Here is a 22095-nt window from a genome sequence, read left to right as displayed (position 1 = left end):
GCAAAGCAATTCTACATTTCCACTTAAATACGCTACTAAGCGGAATACGTTTACGCTGAATATGTAAATAAAAACCAGGAGGTCTTAACGATTTGTTATACAATATTTTTTCCACTAGTACCATGTGAACCACAAGTGGGATTAGTCAGCCGTCCAGTTACTTTTTCCATGCCAGCAAATGGTATTTTTTATACTCTCGCAACATGTTGTACAGAGAGTAAAATGTAATATAGAGTATAACACTAGGAGGAATCATATTTGGATGCATTTTTTTAAGTAAATGGGCGTGGCTACTATTTTGAGTAGCCTGAGTTTTTTGTACATCCCGTAAACAACTAAAGCTATAGCATCCAAACCTTCTGAAGAAGCTTTCATTAAAAGATCCACGCCCACCTACCGTACAAATATTATGTTGAAAACTACTAAAAGGGCGTTAACTCACTAACGAAAAACACCAGAAACCCCTAATTTTTGGATTATAAAATGGACAAAAGCTATTTGTCTGGAACTACTCAAATAGGGAAAATCGCTTCACTTTACAATATACAAATTAAACACAAGTGAAGATATCGAAACAAAACTTTGCAAAAATATTTAATTTCTAGTGTGACATTTCCCGTCTAAAAACCGATTTCGGACTATAGCAAGGCTATTTATTCACGATATGAATACCTCAGTACCACACAATGAAGTGAGCGTGTAGTCTCGGATTGGCTTTTGAAAACGATCCAGGAATTACTCAAACAACTAGTATTTTCCTAACTAATTTAATGCTACACTACAAGCTACATTTGGTACTCACACCTAGACGTCTAAAAAATTAAACTGCAGCACAATGTGCTAAGTTGTGGTATGAATCACATACTACAGATATTCACAAAAGTATTGTTAACGGAAATTCATTCCACATCACAAATTATGCAAATCATACGCTTTTTGATTTTACACACACACACACACCACATACAAATGCAAGTAAGTATTTGTATAACAGTATATTAGCTCAACATTTGTTGGATATTGAATAAATTTGCAAATGTAAAAACGCAAATACATATGTAATATACATACTTATGGCGTGTAATGTGCCCATAGAATTTTTTTTTATTTTCTAAAAAAATAAACAAATCAAAGCAGTAAAATTGCCATTGGCATTTGACTCCTTTATTCCATGAAATATTGTGACAAGCTTACAACGAAGGTCAGTCAATAAAAGTGGTGAGAGTGCACAATTTTTATTTCACACAAAAACGCATTTGACTTACTTGAGCATAAAGGGCGATCCACCTTTTGAAGGTCAAAGCGTGGAGTATTAGCGGCACACGTGTCAATTCAAGCAAATCTGAAAAGAGACAATTCAAATTTTTTATTTGTTGCTCGTTAAATGTGAACTATTATTTGATTCACTCATTAATTAGTTTTAGTTTTGTGCTTAATTAACTTTAGTTTTCTCGCAACAATGCTTTAGATTGTGTCAGCTGCAGATTAGCCTGTGGCATTTAAAAGTAGTCGATAAGTAAATATACAATAGAGGATGAACCTAAACCGACACCCTTTCAAGTTTTAAACTTTTTGTATAATCAACTATTCTAATTTATGAAAAAATATGCCATGTAAAAATTGTATGATAATTTATAGGGCTGGAGGGATAACTAAACTAATGCTTTGGATGCTCTGTGAGTGAAATTGAGATTATTAATGAAAGGCTTTATTTCAGCTCTTATATAGATATGTTAAAAAATATGCCCTACCTTTATAATAAGTATCATATTTTATTCTAAATAAATCTACTGTTTCTAGGGATGCAAACATCGTGAAATGAAACATCGATGGTTCGATGTATCGATGTTTCTACAAAACCCATCGAAATCAAAAACATCGGCCATTAAAACATCGATACATCGAAACATCGATGTATTTTTAAACTTATTTTAAATTTAGTGTAAAAAGCTAAGGGATTCAGAAGCAGAAGCATAAATAAATGAAATGTAGTACGTCTTAAGTTGATACATTTTATTTCACTTAGCATTATATGACTGTTAAAGTTTTTTCTCAATAAATAACAGAATTTCAAAACAACGACATGGAAAGTTTTTTCAATGTCATTTCTTTTCGATTTTACTTCTGCGCGATAGTTGCCCTGGGTTTAGAAAACGGTCGTTTACTCGGCACTGAAGTGGCAACAATGTGTAAATATTGATAAGCCTATTTATACAACTCCGGAAACACAGTATTCATGTCAACCCAAACTCTATTGGCTTCTGATTGGTAGGGGTAACAGCCGAGATACACTTTATCTTCAACCTTTCGCTCCTGTAATTGTAGAAAAACTTGACAGCTAACATTTCACCTTTTGGTGGACCAAATGTTTATTCTGGTTCCAAATATCAAACGAGTATTCTGTTTCACACTCATCCGAAGATTCCTTTGTATCAGCACGATTCTTTGAAACTGTTATGAAACAAAAAAATAGTATTTATTTTAGCCATAACATCTTTAAAGTGCAGTAATTTGAATCTCTGATCTAACGCAGTAGCCTACGCCAGAATTAAATTGTTTAAATAAATCAAAAAAGTAACCGCAGTATTGCCCAAGCGCACATTCTCTTAACGAATTCTCCGTATTTTACAAAAGTCGAATTTCAATGTAATAAAGCGTATTCAAATAGAAGGTTTCGAGTTAATACCCGAAAAAGTGTGAAGGTGTGAAGTCAAATTTTTATATAAAACATCGACATAAAACATCGTTGAAAGTGACATCGATGCATCGATGTTTTTAGACTCGAGACATCAATGACTAACATCGATGCTTTTTGTCGAAAACATCGATGTTTCAAAAACATCGATACATCGTTTGCATCCATAACTGTTTCTCGATAAATTGAAAAATCTTATACTCGATGAAATGCATATCATTCGAAGAAAACCCTTAAAATCAAGATTTAACAGTCAAAATAATCAAGGATCTCTTATACATATATGAAATAATAAAAAAAAACTCAAAGGAATTAATAGCAAATACGCAGTGGTTTAACTGGAGGTACTATAACGTAATTTTTACTATTACTTCAACATGGCAGAACTTATTTATGTTTTTCGCCTTGGAAAAAGGCATAACAGACTAACCCAGTCATTGGGAGTCATTCCTACTCAGTTAGTAGCTATACATTTTATATCGCCTCGCTTTAGAAACATAAAATTAGACATTCAATTTATTTGAAGTAAGATAACACTATACTATGACTATTCCATAAATTAATATTTTTAGATGTTCCAAAAATATAAATAATCGAGGATTTTTGACATTTTTTCGGAAGACGAAAATCGTTGGTTTTGTTTTTTTGTGTCACTAGGCAATAATCAAGCTTTTAATTTTTATTTTAGTTCTATACAGTCGCCTTTTGTTGTGGTTGTGATATATTACACTATATGGCAAAATTCACTTTTTCCTGTGTATTGGACCAAACTAATATTTTACGTTAGCTTGAGACTTTAGCAAAAAATAGAGAATTCTCCGATTTTGGAAATATTTGTTTTCGAAGTTCAAAAAAAGGCTTTTTTAAAATAAGTGTTATTAATTACGGGATATAGTTATTAAACTTCGATTTTGGAGGCCAACTTCGTAAATCGAATTTTTTTAACTTAAGGAAACAATTAATTTGGTTCAATACCCAGTCGAGTGTTGTACAGTGTTATATATCAGTAAGGAGAGTTCATTAAAGAAATTTGAAATATACTTCGTTGGTCTCTAAAACAGTAACAAACATTATCGGTAGCTCCAAAGTAAATCACTAGATTTGGACCAGGAAACCATTTCTGAGGTATAAGTGTTTAACTATTTTTTTCTGAGTTTATTCTACGAAATAAAGATTTCATATATAGCATACCATATTTAAGTTCAAAACCGACCATTACAGCAACTGCTTCAAGTAACTAAACTAACAAATTTTTTTAATCGACAGTAAATCGACTGAGTTGTAATTTCTTCCTCTTATAGGGTTTTTCTACCACATGAGGGTGTAGGAGTGCCATTCAATGGGCTTTCAACAAGTCGCAGAGGATTTCACTAATGTAAATGTTTTTAAAGTCCATCAGATGTTTCGAAGGGTAACCTTCGCCCGAGACTTCACAATAGTAGGCAACATTTTCATTGTTGATATCCACAGACCATTTTTCTGGCGAAAAATATTTAACGAAATTATTCTATGCTGGATATACTATATGTAATAAATTGCTTCTTGATTAATATTGTTTAAAAAAAGAATCAAAATATAATTGAAATAATTAAATTAAACAATTTCCTAACGCGAATCACCATAATCCACAAAAAAACTTCGAGTTTAAGAGATTACCGAGTTACGAAAGGTAAGGTGGATGAAATTTCTATTGTCAATTCAAGAGTTAAAGTTATAGAAGTTCGAGTTAAGGGAGTATAATGGAAGTGTATGCATTTTCAATATTATTTTAACTATACAGAAAGTTACTTGAAATACCGAAAACCGCTAGCAAATTTAAAAAACTTGGCTGTAGCACTGTGTGTGAGCAGAATTCAGCAAGTGCACTCAATATATTTAGTTACACATATTTTTACCCACTTCCAAGAACTGCTTACTTCATAACGGTATAAAAAGGAAAATTCTGCCGAAGTAAAAGTGTAATTTATATGCAAAACAGCCGAATTTGGTATAAGAAATTCTCTGAAAATGCCACAACACAAGCAATCTAAGGAAGAGAGTGAGTCACACAGCCAGACATTCAGCGTATGGCACTGACTTTTACTGACTGTTGTGCTGACAATGTGTTGAAATGATGACTTGGAAAAACACTTTTGAACGAACATTTCAACGAATTTGAACAAAAATTTGGCTGAGCATAGAAGGAATCAAGCGAACTTGTGCGCTGGTTGTTGGGTAAGAATACCGTGTGCCAAGGCAAGAGTGCGGCATGTGATGAAGTGTGTGTGCTCAAAAATATTATTGAGCGAAAAACAAATTTAAAATTTATGCAGTTGATTTGAAATTTGTAAAGTCGCATGCATGGAGAATCGAACTTATGAAAATTAAATTTTACACATGTGATTTTTCCAGTTACCCTTTTAGTATATAGTATATATTTTGTTAAAACTTATTTCTATGCGTTTTGATAGAATAATGCACTTGAGTAGCATTTATAATTTCATTAGTTTATATGCACCCAAAGCAATTTCATTTTCCTCACATTTCCAGCTCAAAATTGTCATTACCTCCCGAATTAACTGTGATACGCTAGAAGCGCTTACTTAAGAATATTACACGAAAGCAAACTCCAAAGATAAGATATATGCGTATGTAAGAACAAACACACTCATCTGCAAATGCAAGCTGTTTACGCATATTTAATTTATTAAAACATTAATACACAAGTAACGGGAAGTGGAGTGAAGTGAAGTGGACGAAGAGGTTGAAAGTAAATCAAGAATATTATAAATGAAAACTCATAATACACCTGTGACGGGTCTAAAAAGAATTTATGAAACAGCACTTAAGTTAGCATACACAAACATAAGTATTTCAATGTCAAAGTAAGATGTGTATGCTTAGGAGCATGACATATGACATTACATAACATACATAACGGGTGATTTTTTTGAGGTTAGGATTTTCATGCATTAGTATTTGACAGATCACGTGGGATTTCAGACATGGTGTCAAAGAGAAAGATGCTCAGTATGCTTTGACATTTCATCATGAATAGACTTACTAACGAGCAACGCTTGCAAATCATTGAATTTTATTACCAAAATCAGTGTTCGGTGTTCCGCTTTTTTATCGACAAATTTTGTTCAGCGATGAGGCTCATTTCTGGTTGAATGGCTACGTAAATAAGCAAAATTGCCGCATTTGGGGTGAAGAGCAACCAGAAGCCGTTCAAGAACTGCCCATGCATCCCGAAAAATGCACTGTTTGGTGTGGTTTGTACGCTGGTGGAATCATTGGACCGTATTTTTTCAAAGATGCTGTTGGACGCAACGTTACGGTGAATGGCGATCGCTATCGTTCGATGCTAACAAACTTTTTGTTGCCAAAAATGGAAGAACTGAACTTGGTTGACATGTGGTTTCAACAAGATGGCGCTACATGCCACACAGCTCGCGATTCTATGGCCATTTTGAGGGAAAACTTCGGAGAACAATTCATCTCAAGAAATGGACCCGTAAGTTGGCCACCAAGATCATGCGATTTAACGCCTTTAGACTATTTTTTGTGGGGCTACGTCAAGTCTAAAGTCTACAGAAATAAGCCAGCAACTATTCCAGCTTTGGAAGACAACATTTCCGAAGAAATTCGGGCTATTCCGGCCGAAATGCTCGAAAAAGTTGCCCAAAATTGGACTTTCCGAATGGACCACCTAAGACGCAGCCGCGGTCAACATTTAAATGAAATTATCTTCAAAAAGTAAATGTCATGAACCAATCTAACGTTTCAAATAAAGAACCGATGAGATTTTGCAAATTTTATGCGTTTTTTTTTTTTAAAAAGTTATCAAGCTCTTAAAAAATCACCCTTTATATACATATGTAGGTATATAACTTACATTTATATGTAGGTGCGTATATATTGCAGGAACATTATCCATTCAGACGAGAATTTGATATTAGTTGACAGCATTTTTCAAATGCTTTTGAGAATGAAATATCTTATGTACAAGATGGCTAATAATATAATGGCTTTTATTGTAATAATAATTAAAAAACTATTCATATATATGAATAATTTATATATATTTAAAACAAGTAAGGAAGGGCTAAGTTCGGGTGTAACCGAACATTTTATACTCTCGCAATTTATTGATGTAATTTTATAAAGACAACACAATTCGACCCATATATTCGGCATAAAGTTCAATAGAATAACGAAAATCATCATAAATAGTATATGGGGACTGAGGTAATTCCTAAACCGATTTCACTCGTTTTCACGACCAAGATACAATGTATCGAAGACTATACGCTCCCTTAATTTAATATTACTTATAATTAGGTATATGGGATCTGGGGGAAGTTATGACCCGATTTTTACCATTTCAGGTACATAGACAAAATGTGATAAGAAAAAAATTGAGAGGGAATGAATTCCATTAAAATATCTGCGCGATTTACCTACATTTTCGGTGAAAAATTATTCTTCGATATCAGGGGCCTTGAAAAGTCATGGTCCGATTTTGACAATTTTTTCACAAGTGATGTCACAGCTCAAATACAGTATTTGTGTAAAGTTTTATTCCGATATCTTCATTGGTTCTTAATGTATATATTATAAAGTGAACGCATCCGAAGAATTCAAAATTGAGTTATATGGGAAGTAGACGTAGTTGTGAACCGACTTCGCCCATATTCCACCCGTGTCATCAGGGTGTCAAGAAAGTGTTATATACGGAATTTCATTGAAATCTGTCCAGTAGTTCTTGAGATATGGTTTTTGACCCATAAGTGGGCGACGCCACGCCCATTTTCCATTTTGTAAAAAAATCTCAGTGCAGCTTCCTTCTGCCATTTCTTATGTTAAATTTGGTGTTTCTGACGCTTTTCGTTAGTGAGTTAACGAACTTTTAGTAATTTTCAACCTAACCTTTGTATGGGACGACTGCAGAAAATTTGGTGTATATAGCATTATTAGTTTGCGAGTTATATACAAAAACCTATTTAGGGGCGGGGTCACGCCCACTTTTCAAAAACAATTACATCCAAATGTGCCCCTCCCTAATGGGATCCTATGTTCCAAATTTCATTTTCATAACTTTATTTATGGCTTAGTTATGACACTGTCTAGGTTTGCGGTTTCCACCATTTAGTGGGCGTGGCAGTGGACCGAAAGCAACCTCCCATTTCCGAAAGCAACCTCCTCAAGGTGCCAAGGAATATGTGTTCCAAGTTTCATTAAGATATCTTAATTTTTACTCAAGTTATCGCTTGCACGGACAGATGGACAGACGGACGGACAGACATCCGGATTTCAAATCCACTCGTCATCCTGATCATTTATGTATATATAACCCCACATCTAACTCTTATATTTCTTGGTGACACAAACAACCGTTAAGTGAACAAAACTATTATACCCCGTGCAACAGGTTGCGAGAGTATAAAAAGTACTAACAATAAAAGCTTATTTGGTTAACAAAGTTTTCAAGAACTGGATTTCCATTAAATTCTCTAACTCCCTAATAGCCGTTTCGCACAGACAAATTTATTTAATACATTAAAATTATAATTGAAAACCAGTTTTTAATCTTCGCACTGCCGACTACTCGATCAACGATCAGCTGTTATACATTTTTGTTTTTTCTGTTCATAAGAAGATGGTAAATTTCATCATCGATCTACATCGAGCAAAAGCCGGTTAATTGATCAATTAACAGCTTTGCTCAATTTTCATGTTAAAAGTTTAAATTGTGTGAATACTGTTCTCATAACATCGATTCTTTATACTATGAAACGGCCATTTACTTGTTACATTATATCCAAGATAATACGCTTATTTAATTTTTCTAAGTTATCTGCCATATTAACCGATAGCCGTTTGAAAATCTTTATATTAAGTATATCGGTGCTAGAGGTAGTATGTATATACCCACTTTTTTTGGCACAGAGGGATATTATTAAAATATGACTATTCCTTCTGACCTCTTATAAAATATTTTCGGAAAACAATATTCAAAAGGCCCTCATGTTCGGTATCTGAGGACTTGAATAGCTATAGAGTGATTTGGACAATTTTAATATAAGCGATGAAACAGCTCCAATGTGATCTTTGTGTTCATTGGTTCCTGATTTATATCGAATCAGATGAAATTCAAAATTAAGTTTTAAGAGAATTAAGCATAGTTTTGTATCGATTTCGTCAATTTTCCATCTATACATCAGAATATTAAGAAAATATAACATACCGACTTTCGTTGAAATTGGTTGAGTAGTTCCTGAGATATAGTTTTGGACCCGATTTCATCCATTTACATGGTGTAAGATAGGATACTAAACTGACCAAAATATATACATTTTTCGTTGCAAAGGTGCAATATTAAAAGAGATCACTCAACATTCACCCTTCTTTATGAGACTCATCCCGGTCTTAATGAATCTTACTCATATTTTTCTACTTTGTTAAATGTTTCGAAAATTATTAGAATTATTACATTCACGCCCAGCTGCCACTGAGAGTGTAAAAGTTTATTGACTATTGACAAAAACGCTTCACATACACTAGCAAGTATGATCTCATATTAGTTTCAATATTTAACAAACTATTTATGAAAATAACTGTTTATTTTCATGTGAAGGTCGCTTGCTTCCGAACTTTACCTTTATCACATACTTTTCAACTTAAATTATTAATTATAATCGATGCGGACCTGAACAAACACCTGCGCCATAAAATTCACTGAATACACTTACAACATGCTGTAAACGAAATTTCATATTTTTATGAAATGTTGCTTCTTTATTGTCAGTTCACTGTTGCAATAATGCCAATATACATATAAATTAAAATTTCAATAATTAATAACGTTAATAATTTATGCATAGTGAAAATTCTGTTTACCCTTTTATAGTTTCACACTCTACCTAGCGGCATTAATGGCGGCCAATATTTTGTTATATTTCATCTATGAAATATTAAGTATTAAAGCAAATAAATATTGGCAAAAAGTACATACATACAACAACACCAACGCACATATGAATGTTTAAAAAAAAATATGTAGATACTATGCTCGTATAATTCATACAGAAGGTAAACATTTTAAAGACTCGGTAGTTGAATGGTATAATTTTATCGTGTAGATGTTGACCAAAATGAAATTTATGAATTTCTACAAAAAGCTAAGTGCTTTCACATTGTATAATACACAATACAGTATACATATATACACGTATATACATAAGCATACATATATATTATGTATGTAGGCACAAATATTGTATGTACCTTGAGTCGCAAAGCAGTAATAAAATTATATTTTCTTAGTATATTTGTCAAACGAAATTAAAGTACAAATAAAGGAACAGCTCTCACAACACAAATACAATAACTTGTCTCATAACATATAAAGGGTGTCTCACTTAAGACGAAATATATTTTTTTACTAATACAAAGTTCGGAAGTGTGCGAGTCTAACAACTAACCAATGATTACAAAGTCCTTTACTTCGGATAATAAATTGTTTTGATTTCCAGATTGAACGTAAATAGAGTCAAACCTTCATTGGCTAAATTTTATGTTTATAATAATTGTCAGTTTGTTTCAGAAACTTTTTACTGCCAGTAAGTCTATTAAGATCTTCAAATAGTCCTTATTGAAGTACCCTTTATAATATTTGTACAAAATACTCATAACACACATACATATCTTCGTTTGGATACAACATTTAATTCATTGTGCCAGAAATAAAATTCTGTAATTCACGTCTTAACTGTAAAATTTTATTTCTTTGCCAGTCGTGCTCATAAAGCAAAAAATTAAGCCTGAAGTCATTTTCGTTTCTCTCGAGACGAATTGAAAAAAAAAACTCGAAGGAAGAACTTTAAGAAGTAAGAAAGTGTAACATAATTTACGCTGTGAGCAAAGATTTATATTTTAATATTGAAATCAGTCGTCACTATATACAACTTCTTTAAATTATGTTGTATCTCGTAGGCACCTCAAATTTAATCTTTCTTAACAAACAACAGTAAAGCCCACTGAACTGACGAAAGGCAGTCCAGAGGTTAGAAAAAGTAAGAACTGATTTTGTCTATTGACTCCTGATCGATCCCACAAACATTTTATTACAAGTAAAATATCATATTGACCAAATTACTAAACAATATAGTCGAATTTGATTAAGGTAGTTTTCTTTCGATATTGACCGTTACAAAGTCAACTAGTATAATCTAGGTAGAGATAAGGTAAAAAAAGAATCGCTAATCATTGTACTAAATATATTTACGTATACAGTGACTCAAGGAAATGCTTCAGTCATCTTGGTGTACCATATAATTCCATTTTTAATTCCATCTGATTCCTTCACTTTATAATGTATACATTAGGAACGCATGATGATAGCGGAAATCTATAACTTTTCAAGGCCCCAGATATCGAACATGATGAACTCAGTGCCTAAGGGTAATTTTTCACCCAAAATATGGGTAAATCTCTCAGATAATTTAATGTAATTCAGAGAATACTTACTTCTCTGCTCCAATTATATTATTCTTACTCCGCATATATGTATGTATTCGTTAATATGTGAAATATCTTAGCCAAATTAAGTGAGCGTATAGTCCTGGAAATAATGTGCCTTGGTGGTGAAAATTAGTGAAATCGGTTCAGGAATCACCTCAGCCCTCATATACTATGTATATATGATGATTTTCGTTATTATTTTGGACTTATGTTGAATATATGGCCCAAAATGTGTGTTATTTTAATAAAACTATAAAATGTTCGGTTGCACCCGAACTTAGCCTTTCCTTTTTTGTTTTAATATTTAAATATCGTCTTTAAAATAGTCACATTTCGATATTATGCACTTATGCCAGCACTTCTTGCAATCGTGGAAACACTTCTCAAACTCGATTTTTGGGGAAAGCCTTTAAGCGATTTCTCGTATGTTTGTTAAACGACGACCCTTTAATGTTTTATGTAAACAATATTTTTTGTTCGCCTCCATACAATATAGAATGACTCTTTTAAAACTCTACCTCGGTAATAAAATTTGAAATTTTGTATTATGCTCTGGTGGAAAAGTTCTATTTATGGAACGAAATTTGTATGAATTTGAATTCTAAACGCAATTTCCAATTCAAGGGTTCGAGTTATGAAGATCTTCGAGATATAGAAGTTCGAGTTATGGAAATTCAAATGTGTTTCAATGTTAAGATATTGAAACGGTGACCTAGTACACTTTTACTAACAATCAATTTTTTAGTTGTAATTCTTTATATTTCAATCAAGTTCTGCGAACCAAGTAGAATGAAAGCAGGAAACATAACTGTCAAACTGCTAAGTACATACTTTAAAAGCTTTTCGTTGTAAAAATTGAAATGATAATTTCTGATTTCACACACTTGTTGTTATACTTTTAAAACTGTATAATGTTACGAAATATGAGACTAACTAGGAGAGAAGCTGCAATAAATATCTTTCGTCATGCCACAATTGCATAAACAATCAAGTGCAGTGCGATGAATGCACCACACACTTACTTGTATAGGAGTATGTGCGTACCTGGTGTGTAGATGTTAATACATAGCTGTACATATACATATGTAGTGTGATATGCATGGATGTGTATGTGTCGAAATTCGATTTCTTATCCAAACATTGTAAATGTTACAATTTGCCAACAAGCTGCTGCACATGGTATCTACTCCCTAACGGCAGCATACCGTTAGTGCTTCGACAGCTGTGTGCATGAATTTTGCGTGTTTTGTACATTTCCGCACGAACGGCAAACAACAAAACCAATGAACTACATTTGCCATTGGCACAACATCAATGCTGACAGGTACAACAACAATAGCAACAACTACATAGAATGAGTACTGTTCATTAATCTACTACTAAGCGTGCAACATTTGCCATTACAAGCGACTCAGCTGCAACTTTGCCGTCAACACCTTACATTTACGCAACGAAATCTGTACATATGTAGGTAGTGTGAAAACGCTCTATTCTTATGCTAACGGTACATGTGCATAAAAAGATTGAAACGTTTACCTCACCTATTCGCTAGCAACAACAATATTTTGTTGCAGCAATTTGCACACACACCCCACTGACATTGCAATGACATTACCACACTTTAACATTAACACAAAATTACAATAGCAACAAAGGCGACGACAGCGCGTAAACCCACTTTTACTCTCAAGCTTTTTTTTGCTCATTGAAATATTTTAAATTTTTTCACTCCTTTTTGGCATTCAGTTGCAATTTTGTATATCTATTGTATAATACTATTATGGCATTTTTGTTGTTGTTAAGTGTTTAATTCGTTTTGTGCGCATTGTAGATCACTTTGAGAAAGAAGCTGAGTAAAGAGTCACATTCATTATGCCTGGACATGTATGTATGTTTATATAAATTAATCCTGCATACCATGGACTATTGCGTACCATTAAGTACATTACGATCGAAGATTAACTGGGAAGACATATACATATGTAAAATCAAAGAAGAATCACTCCTAAGTTAAAAACAAGAAACAAATTATGGCTCTTGCATCCTAAATCTTAACTCAATTTCATGAACAAACTTATTTAAGCAATGCAGTTATAAAGCCAGTTTCGGCTTATGCCTTGCACATGTGGAACTCATTCCGGTCCGCGAGATCTATTTTTAGCAGGTTTTACGCTGTTTAAGCGAATATATACATATACACATTTAATATAATATAATATGTATATGATGAAATTTTCATTTTATTTATTAATTTATAGTTGAGAAAAAAATATACCACAACGTCACAAATCCCACATGTAAACACCACTCCATTCGCAGTTCCTCTTTGCCACCTGCGCTTCGCGGTATCGTTAATAATTGGGAATAATGCAAAGCAGTGAATACAGAGCTTTCATTTAATTGCTTCGAACACATTCCCAATAGTAAATCAATCGCATCGGACTCATAACGCATACAACGCATGATGCCGCGCTTCATGAGTATATCTTTGGTCTCACCGGATTCATTGGAACATCTATAATTTAGTACATCGATTACTTGTAAGTATTGGCAATTAAATATATCACTGTGTTGAAAAGTCAAGAAGTAGCGATTTGTGTCCTCATATGGAAATTGAAATACAGCGAATGGTTCGTTCATATCTGCGAGTATATCCTCGTAGTTTTCGGCTAAAATTGCTGGATAAAGACCATCACAAATTCGTTTGAGTTTTAAATATTTCAATGATACACAGTCCTCAGGTAATTCCATTTTAGGTTCGTTACTACCATCGTAGTATTCTACTCCGCCGTCATAATCATAGTATTCGTCCTCACTATCACTGTATTCTGAACTAACATTTTCACCACTTTCACTACCATCAACGGCACCTTTATTCTCATCAGGCGCTCCGCTTATGAATTTTGTCAAAGAAATTATTGTAAATAATATTATAAACAATTTACGAAAATATTTCATTTCCAAAATATTTAATTTCAAACGTTTTCAAACAAAACAAACTATTTATGTACATTCTGTGCGCTTATAAAAACACATGTGAAATTGTCGAGATTCAGAACACATTTGTACATAAATATTTATTATGTGTATTTCTACAAGACACTGCACGAAATTATTGCTTAAAATTTAGAAACCTAAAATACTTCGGCATTTAATATATTATCAAAATTTTTGTTTCATAAATTGATTTTTATTTGAACAAAAACATGCACCACAATATCGCGAATCCCACATGTAAACACCACTCCATTCGCAATTCCTCTTTGCGACCTGCGCTTCGCGGTATCTTTAATAATTGGGAATAATGCAAAGCAGTGAATACAGAGCTTTCATTTAATTGCTTCGAACAAATTCTCAATAGTAAATCAATCGCACTGGATTCGTAACACATACAGTACATGATGCCGCTCTTCATGAGTATATCTTCCGGCTCTCCAGATTCTTTGGAGCATCTATAATTTAGTGCATCGATCACTTGTAAATATTGGCAATTAAATAATTCGCTGTGTTGAAAAGTCAAAAAGTAACGATTTGTGACCTCATCTGGAAATTGGAAAACAGCGAATGGTTCGTTCACACCCGCGAGTATATCACCGAAGTTTTCGGCCAAAAATGCTGGATAAAGACTGTCACAAATTCGCTTGAGTTTTATATTTTTCAATGATTCACAATCCTCAGATAATCCCTTATCAGGCTGGTTACTGCTGCGGCCGTAGACCGTGACGCCATCATAAGTAATTGTCATATTGAATAACGTCCAATCTATCTCACAGTCAGTCATCACAGTCACAGAAATTATTGTAAATAATATTATAAACAATTTACGAAAATATTTCATTTCCACAATATTTAATTTCAAACGTTTTCAAGCCAAACAAAATATTTATGTACATTCTGTGCGGTTATAAAAGCAAATGTGAAATTGTCAAGTTTCTGAACACATTACATACATAAATATTTATTACTAGTAGACTCGGCCACACGTTTTTGTGGCTAAGGTATACATACAATTAGTAAGTTTTTCAATATAGTGAAGAAATTCCTACGCATAAAGACGAAAATGTTATAGCAAGTAAATTTGAAAATGGTTGATGCCTATCAAATTAAGTGGTGATAGTCCAGGCAATTCCAGTGATTATAAAAATTCTTTGGAATATTTGACTACGTCCTCCTGGTCTCTAGCTGTGTCAGCTCTCCTGGAACGAAATTCTAAATTTACATTGACATCGAAGACATCTTTGTTTGTTGTTTTATGTCCGAAAAAAGCACGATGGATAAGATCCTCTTTCGAGTTTGTGAAGTGACAGTTTAATCTTGTTGCAAAAGCAATTGTATGTTAGACCTTTATTGGAGATTCTTTATGTGCCGCCCCAAATTAGATGATTTTAGGCATGCGGTAAGTTTGTCTGCAACAGTTGATCGATCCACCAAAAATGTTTTGGTTATCGCGTAAATATTTTTAAGTCCGATGCAGTGCCTTCAACGATCTCTTGTATTTTTTTGAATGTACAGTTTGTCTGCCTTTTAAAAAGTTCCTATATTCCAACGCTAGGGCTACCACATTTTGTGATCGAATTTTTGCTAATATCAATGCAATTAGAAACTTTTTCCAGTACCCAGAGCAGCAAGAAATTAAATCCCTCCAGATCCACTCTTCACAGTTTGTATTTAACTATCGTACGCAATCCTACAAAATAGCTGATTTTGACGTTACGATTTAAAACACTTTTTACTAATTGTTTTCTGCTATCGACACAACCTTATTCAATTGAACAATGACAAAAATATTTTAACAAAGCAACAATGACAACCTTTAAAATAATATTACTTTTTGTTTTCTTTTTTTATATTTTTGTGGTCAACTCAAATAAAAATCTCTTATTATTATCTTCCTCTAAATTTTTCCATATTTACATACTTCATAATCCTTTCCTGGCCTTCAACGAATATTTCGAGACTAAAATTAGCCAGATCGGTTTGGCCGTTCTGGACTTTTTGCGAGACTAACGAACATCAACAAATTGTTTGTATGGGAGATTAGAAAAGTGTGGATTTTGGACTTTTTCAGGGAATTTTTTTAGTTTTTCTCTCCATAAGAACCATCCTTGTACTTCAAAGAATATTCTAAATAAAAAAGAATTAGCGGTTCAGCTGTTCTCGAGTTATGCGCTCAGCAACATATTTAGCGATTCATTTTTATATTATAGTTCTATGTTTCCTCAAGACACTGAGAGAAATGATTGGTTGAAATTTAGAAACCTAAAATATTTCGGCATTTAATCTATTATCAAATTTTTGTTTTATATATTAATTTTTATTGGAATAAAAAATTGTACCACAACATCACGAATCCCACATGTAAACACCACTCCATTCGCAGATCCTCCTTGCCACCAACACTCCGGGGCATCGTCAATAATGTGGAATAATGCAAAGCAGTAAATACTGAGCTTTCATTTAAACTCATTCCCAATAGTAAATCAATCGCATCGGACTCATAACGCATACAACGCATGATGCCGCTCTTCATGAGTATATCTTCAGGTTCTGCAGATTCATTGGAACAATTAAATATTTCGCTGTGTTGAAAAGTCGGAAAATAAATTGAGATTCCCCAATTTGAAACGAGTATAGAAACGACATAGAAACCGTCGTTCTTTGTCGTTGCTATAATTGAGGGCGATATAGAAACGATGCGGTTGTTTGAAGGAATATTTGAAGTGATGATGAAAATTCCAAATCGGAAACAGTTTGAAATTTTAATTTCTGGAATGGAAAAATATCCTGCATATAATAATAAGACTTTATAAGACTTTAGAAAAGGGATAAATCCTTTAAATTTCGATTTTTTTGGGAGGGATATTTAAAAAAAAAAAACTAAATCCATTCGCACCGCCATCTCGCGTCGGAGATGGTTGGCATTAATAAAATTGCATTTTTATATCTAAGGTTATATTTAAGATATGAAAGGTCTAAAAATTTAAAATGAAGAAAAAAAATGGTACACAACAATTCCGAAGCTAGAGCAACAAGAGGAGGAGTTAATAAACAGATACCACTGTCTCCTTTGGAAGAAGATGTTGCGAATTTAATGGGTTCAGTAATTAGCTGTAGAATAGTCGGACGACAGCGACAACGGAAATAGGGCCGATTATAAACAATTTACGAAAATATTTCATGTCTTCAATATTTCAAACATTTCCAAATATATAATTATATTTGACTATAATTCCCAGGTTAGTTGAAATCAAGTTTCGCTAATTTTTCTATACTCGACAGCCCTCTTTGGAGGTTGACTTGTTCTACAACTTTTGTCTTCTTTAAAAACTCTATAAAAGGGTACTTTGTAATAAAATACAGCAATGGTTCTAGATTGAAAATGTAAAGATGTTGAACTATCTCGAATTATCCATGACAATATTATAACTAACAAGTTAGGGAGGCTAAGTGCGTGTGCAACCGAACATTATATACTCTCGCAATTTATAGATTAAAATTTTTAAGATAACACAATTTGACCCATATAATCATCATAAATAGTATATGAGGGCTGAGGTAATTTCTGGAATTCAAAATTGAGTTACATGGGAAGTAGACGTGATTGTGAACCGATTTCGCACATATTTCGTCCGTTTCATCGGGGTAATAAGAAAATATTATGTACCTACCTTTATTGAAATCGGTTGAGTAGTTTCTGAGATATGGTTTTTGACCTATAAGTGAGCGAAGCCACCCCCATTTTCCTTTTTTTAAAAACATCTGAGTGCAGCTTCCTTCTGCCGTATCTTCTGTAAAATTTAGTGTTTCTGATGTTTTTCGTTAGTGAGTTAACCCACTTTTAGTAAACAACATAACCTTTGTATGGGAGATGGGCGTAGTTATAATGCGATTTCAACTATTTTCGTGGTGTGTGATGGGGTACGTAAGGGAAACGACGGCAGAAAGTTTGGTTTATATGCTTTATTGGTTTTTTTTAATTATTGCATCTTTAATGACAATAGTCTCCGAATTTGTTTCTAAAATATAAGCGTTTCTCAAAAAAATTTACCAATCGCTCCAAGCTGAGTACAAAAGATAGTAGTAATATTACAATATTTTTAATAGGTCATACACCTCACTCGCCTCAGCTTAGACATTATTTTCGCAATTTCCCCGGGAAAGTGTTTTTCATCAGAAAGTATGCTCATAGTTAAATAAAACTTAAGACATCTTGGTGCATTTTACCTCAAAACAAGTTGTAAAGCCCACGCCAACTACTCCTTCACTATAATTTTAATAGAAAACATGTTATTATCTTTTGAAAAATATTAGATATGAAACTCGTTTATACAACTCACACGTCTATGTAATGAAAAGTAACTCAGATTTATAATCGAAGGAATCCCCAATTTGAACCGAACAGAACATTATATACCCCCAGGAATGTTGGAACCGCTTGCACCTAGTTTTGATACTCTCGCAACAAAGTTGCTAAGAGAGTATCATAGTTTTATTCACCTAACGGTTGTTTGCAAGTCAAAAAACTAAACGAGTTAGATATAGGGTTATATGTATATATATCAAAATGATCAGGATGACGAAACGAGTTTAAATCCGGATGTCTGTCTGTCCGTCCGCCCGTCCGTGCAGCGGATAACGTGAGTAAACATTAAGATATCTTGATGAAACTTGGAATTTATGTTCCTTCGGACCGTGAAAGGGTTGCTATTGAATGGCAAAAACCGAAAACAGCTGTATAAACAAAACTTTCTGCAGTCATTTCTTTTAACAACTCCCTGATACAGTCCAAAAAAGGAAGAAATCGGATTATAACCACGCCTACTAAAACTAAAAGTGAGTTAACTCACTAACGAAAAACACCAGAAACACTAAATTTTACTGGAGAAATAGCGGAGAGGCTGCACTCAGATTTCTTTATGATGAAAAATTAGCGAAATCGGGTTACGACCACGCCTACTTCCAATTAAACCCAATTTTGTATTCCATCTGATTCCATCACTTTATAATATAAACATTAAGAACCAATGAAGATAACAGATTAAAACTTTACACAAATACTGCATTTGAGGTGTGGCATCAATTGTAAAAAAATTGTCGGACTATAACATTTCAAGAACCCGGATATCGAACATGAAGAACTCAGAGCCTAAGAGTAATTTTCCACCATATATATCGGTAAATCTCTCAGGTATTTTAATTTGATCCAGAAGGAAGTTTTTTCTTCTAATACTGTGTACCAAATGCACTCTGTACCAAAAATGGTTCAAATCGGGTCATAACTTCACCTAGCTCCCATATACCTTATATTCGGATTATCAAACTTCCGATGGCCTTATACCGCATATATCGGTTAATATGTGGGATATCTTAGTTGAAATGGCTGGAATCGTTCAAGAATTACCTCATCCCTCATATACTATATATGTTGATTTTCGTTATTCTATTGGACTTCATGCCGAATATATGGGTCAAATTGTGTGTTATCTTAAAAAACACAATGTCAATAAATTGCAAGAGTATAAAATGTTCGATTGTACCCGATCTTAGCCTTTCCTTACTTGTTAAGACTATTTTCGTAGGTCTAAAGTATTACATATACCCAAAATAGATTCAAATAAGATAAGAGGATTTGAAATTGCGTTTTAAGAGAAGTATTCACTGTTCCGATCCAATCCAGTGATATTTTTAGGCTATACTAAGTATGAAATATGAAATTTTTCACGCCAATTTTAGAAATTATTGATATGCAAACCCTTGCGGATCTGACATTACTCTTCAGACTTATTGTACCGTTATAAATGCAAACCTGTAAGATCCGTCGAGTCTTGCTATCAATATTAATACCAATATATAACATTTGTGTTCTGTGAAATTTTACATAAAATAGTATAAACCATCCTAGACATTTAAGTTCCATTTTCCATGCGTAGAATATCAGTATGAGGCCCACCAAAGAATACCATAGGGAGTTTTTGCCTTCTGTCATAAAAAACGTATCTTATTTTATCTATCTGATGAGACAGATTATAAATGATATTGATTACAGAAATTTTAAAATATCATGAAAGATATACTATATAGTGTCGCATTTTTTTTCAAATCTCAATACAAAGCGTGAACGTTACAAATGCCAGCCATAACCAGTTGTGTAGTATCATTGTGGTTACATGGTCAGCGGAAGAGCGCTGTTTTGGTATAAAATTCGAGTAATGTAGAGCTGTAAACGTTGTACTCTTATTTAGTTTTGGCGAACATGCTACCAAGAGTTCATCCACCATGTTGGACTGATGATCTAGGCATTTAATGAAACTATTTCTCAATTGAATTTCCTCTGAGCTGCCCGTTGCGTTTCTACATAAAAAATTTGCGACACCAAGTATTTCAATTTCATCGCAATGAAATAGCGCGCTGTGCTGAAACGTTAGAAAATGGTGTTCCACACCTTCGTCTTCGAAACCGAACACTGCATACTGATTGTTGGCTTCAACGAAATCATCATTATAGGTTTCTTTAATATCCTCTGGATATAGATCAGTGCATTTTCGAATTAGCACAAAATATTGAAGCGTTTTGCATTCTTCTGGTAATTCTTGAACTTCTATTTCATATTCGTCTTCCTCTTCAAAACTGCCATAGTAATCCGTGTCGTAAGTTTGGTCGTGTGCAGTATATTTTCTATTCAATGCAGCTAAACATTTGGCAATAGAATTTATTGTAAATAAAAAAATATATGCGCAAAATAAATATTTCATTTCACGAATTTTAAATTTCAAACTTCTGTGCGCTTATGAAAACAAATGTGAAAATGTCAAGTTCGTTAACACATTTGTACATAAATATTTATTATGTATGTATGTATGTATCTACAAGACACAGAAAGCAGAAAAGGTTTCCAGAACTATCGACGGATCATTCTCACCTTCATGGAAATATTATAGTTGTCTTTATCTCTCTATATGGGCACTCTGGGATATAAGATATTAAATTGCAACACTTTTATCAGGAAGATAGTTGTGTTTATTGATCGATTTTAATTTAAAATAATATTAAAAAAAAGTAGTTTTGAAGCCCGTAAAAACGTTAGTAGTAACATAAAATGTTGTCAGTGAATTTGATCGAGTTGGCACAACATACTCAGGAAAAATTTAAGTTTGTTCTGGACTTATTTATTATTTACTGTGACTTTTTTATTAAACTAAAAGCAAGTTCGATTTCTAGTCATTTTGTGTTTCAAACAATATATATATAGTGTCCGACAATATTATAAATACCTTATGAATGTAAACACCAAAATGATAGTATCTTTTAAGCAGCGAAGTTTATCGCTTTGATTGTTTTTCTATTTTGCTTATGACAAATATTTAACAACGAAAAAAGTATGGATACCGCTATATATTATAAGATTAGCTTCTAAATAGAGCTTGAATATTTAGTGTTCGCATCTTTAGCGTTAATTACAGCCAAAAGACTTAGAGATTTGCTGTCTACCAAGTTTAGAAAAATAGGATTGTGGTATGTTTTCCCAGGAATCCTTCAATCTATTTAAAATGTCTCATTTATTGGGATGACAAGAATATCGGTCGAGCTGGTCATTTAAATATTGCTATAAATGCTTAATACGATTTAAGTCAGAGGTTTAGGCAGGCCATAGCAGAAGCTCTGTCGATTTTTGATCGTAACATTCTTCCTATCCCAACTTGTATGCTTGGACTCATTGTACTCCTGGTATTTAAAGTTATTTTCTAAGTCCATTTTTTGTGCTGAGAGCTCTACATTTATACTCAGCATCACTCCGATTAATACCAGATCTGATAGACCATAGTAGCTACGGTAACCCCAAACTAAACTATTTTCCAAAACAAATATTGCCACGGATACATCCTTTTGACGTGTGT

The 22095-nt window shown here is 33.3% G+C and overlaps 1 protein-coding gene across 3 annotated transcripts in view; it reads right to left on the bottom strand.

Moving 5' to 3' along the window:
- Positions 1-22095, bottom strand: part of LOC105216426 (uncharacterized) — a 118281-nt gene that overhangs the window by 74996 nt on the left and 21190 nt on the right. Inside the window, exons 1-3 of one of the 3 annotated variants that reach the window (XM_054232621.1) lie at positions 13768-14094; positions 13476-13715; positions 1266-1342 (exon numbers count right to left, since the gene is read on the bottom strand). Coding sequence is in view for 1 of the 3 variants with exons in the window: in XM_054232619.1 (XP_054088594.1) it covers position 1342; positions 13476-14158 (684 nt within the window). In the remaining 2 variants the exon portion in view is untranslated. Of the gene's footprint in view, positions 1-1265; positions 1343-13475; positions 14159-22095 lie in introns of those variants that run through there. The other 2 variants (XM_054232619.1, XM_054232622.1) reach the window with 2 other exon arrangements.

The sequence above is a fragment of the Zeugodacus cucurbitae genome, chromosome 5, assembly GCF_028554725.1.
Source record: "Zeugodacus cucurbitae isolate PBARC_wt_2022May chromosome 5, idZeuCucr1.2, whole genome shotgun sequence".
Taxonomy (NCBI): Eukaryota; Metazoa; Arthropoda; class Insecta; order Diptera; family Tephritidae; genus Zeugodacus; species Zeugodacus cucurbitae.
The sequence above is the reverse complement of the archived record's forward strand: the minus strand, read 5'-3'. Positions and strand labels throughout refer to the sequence as shown.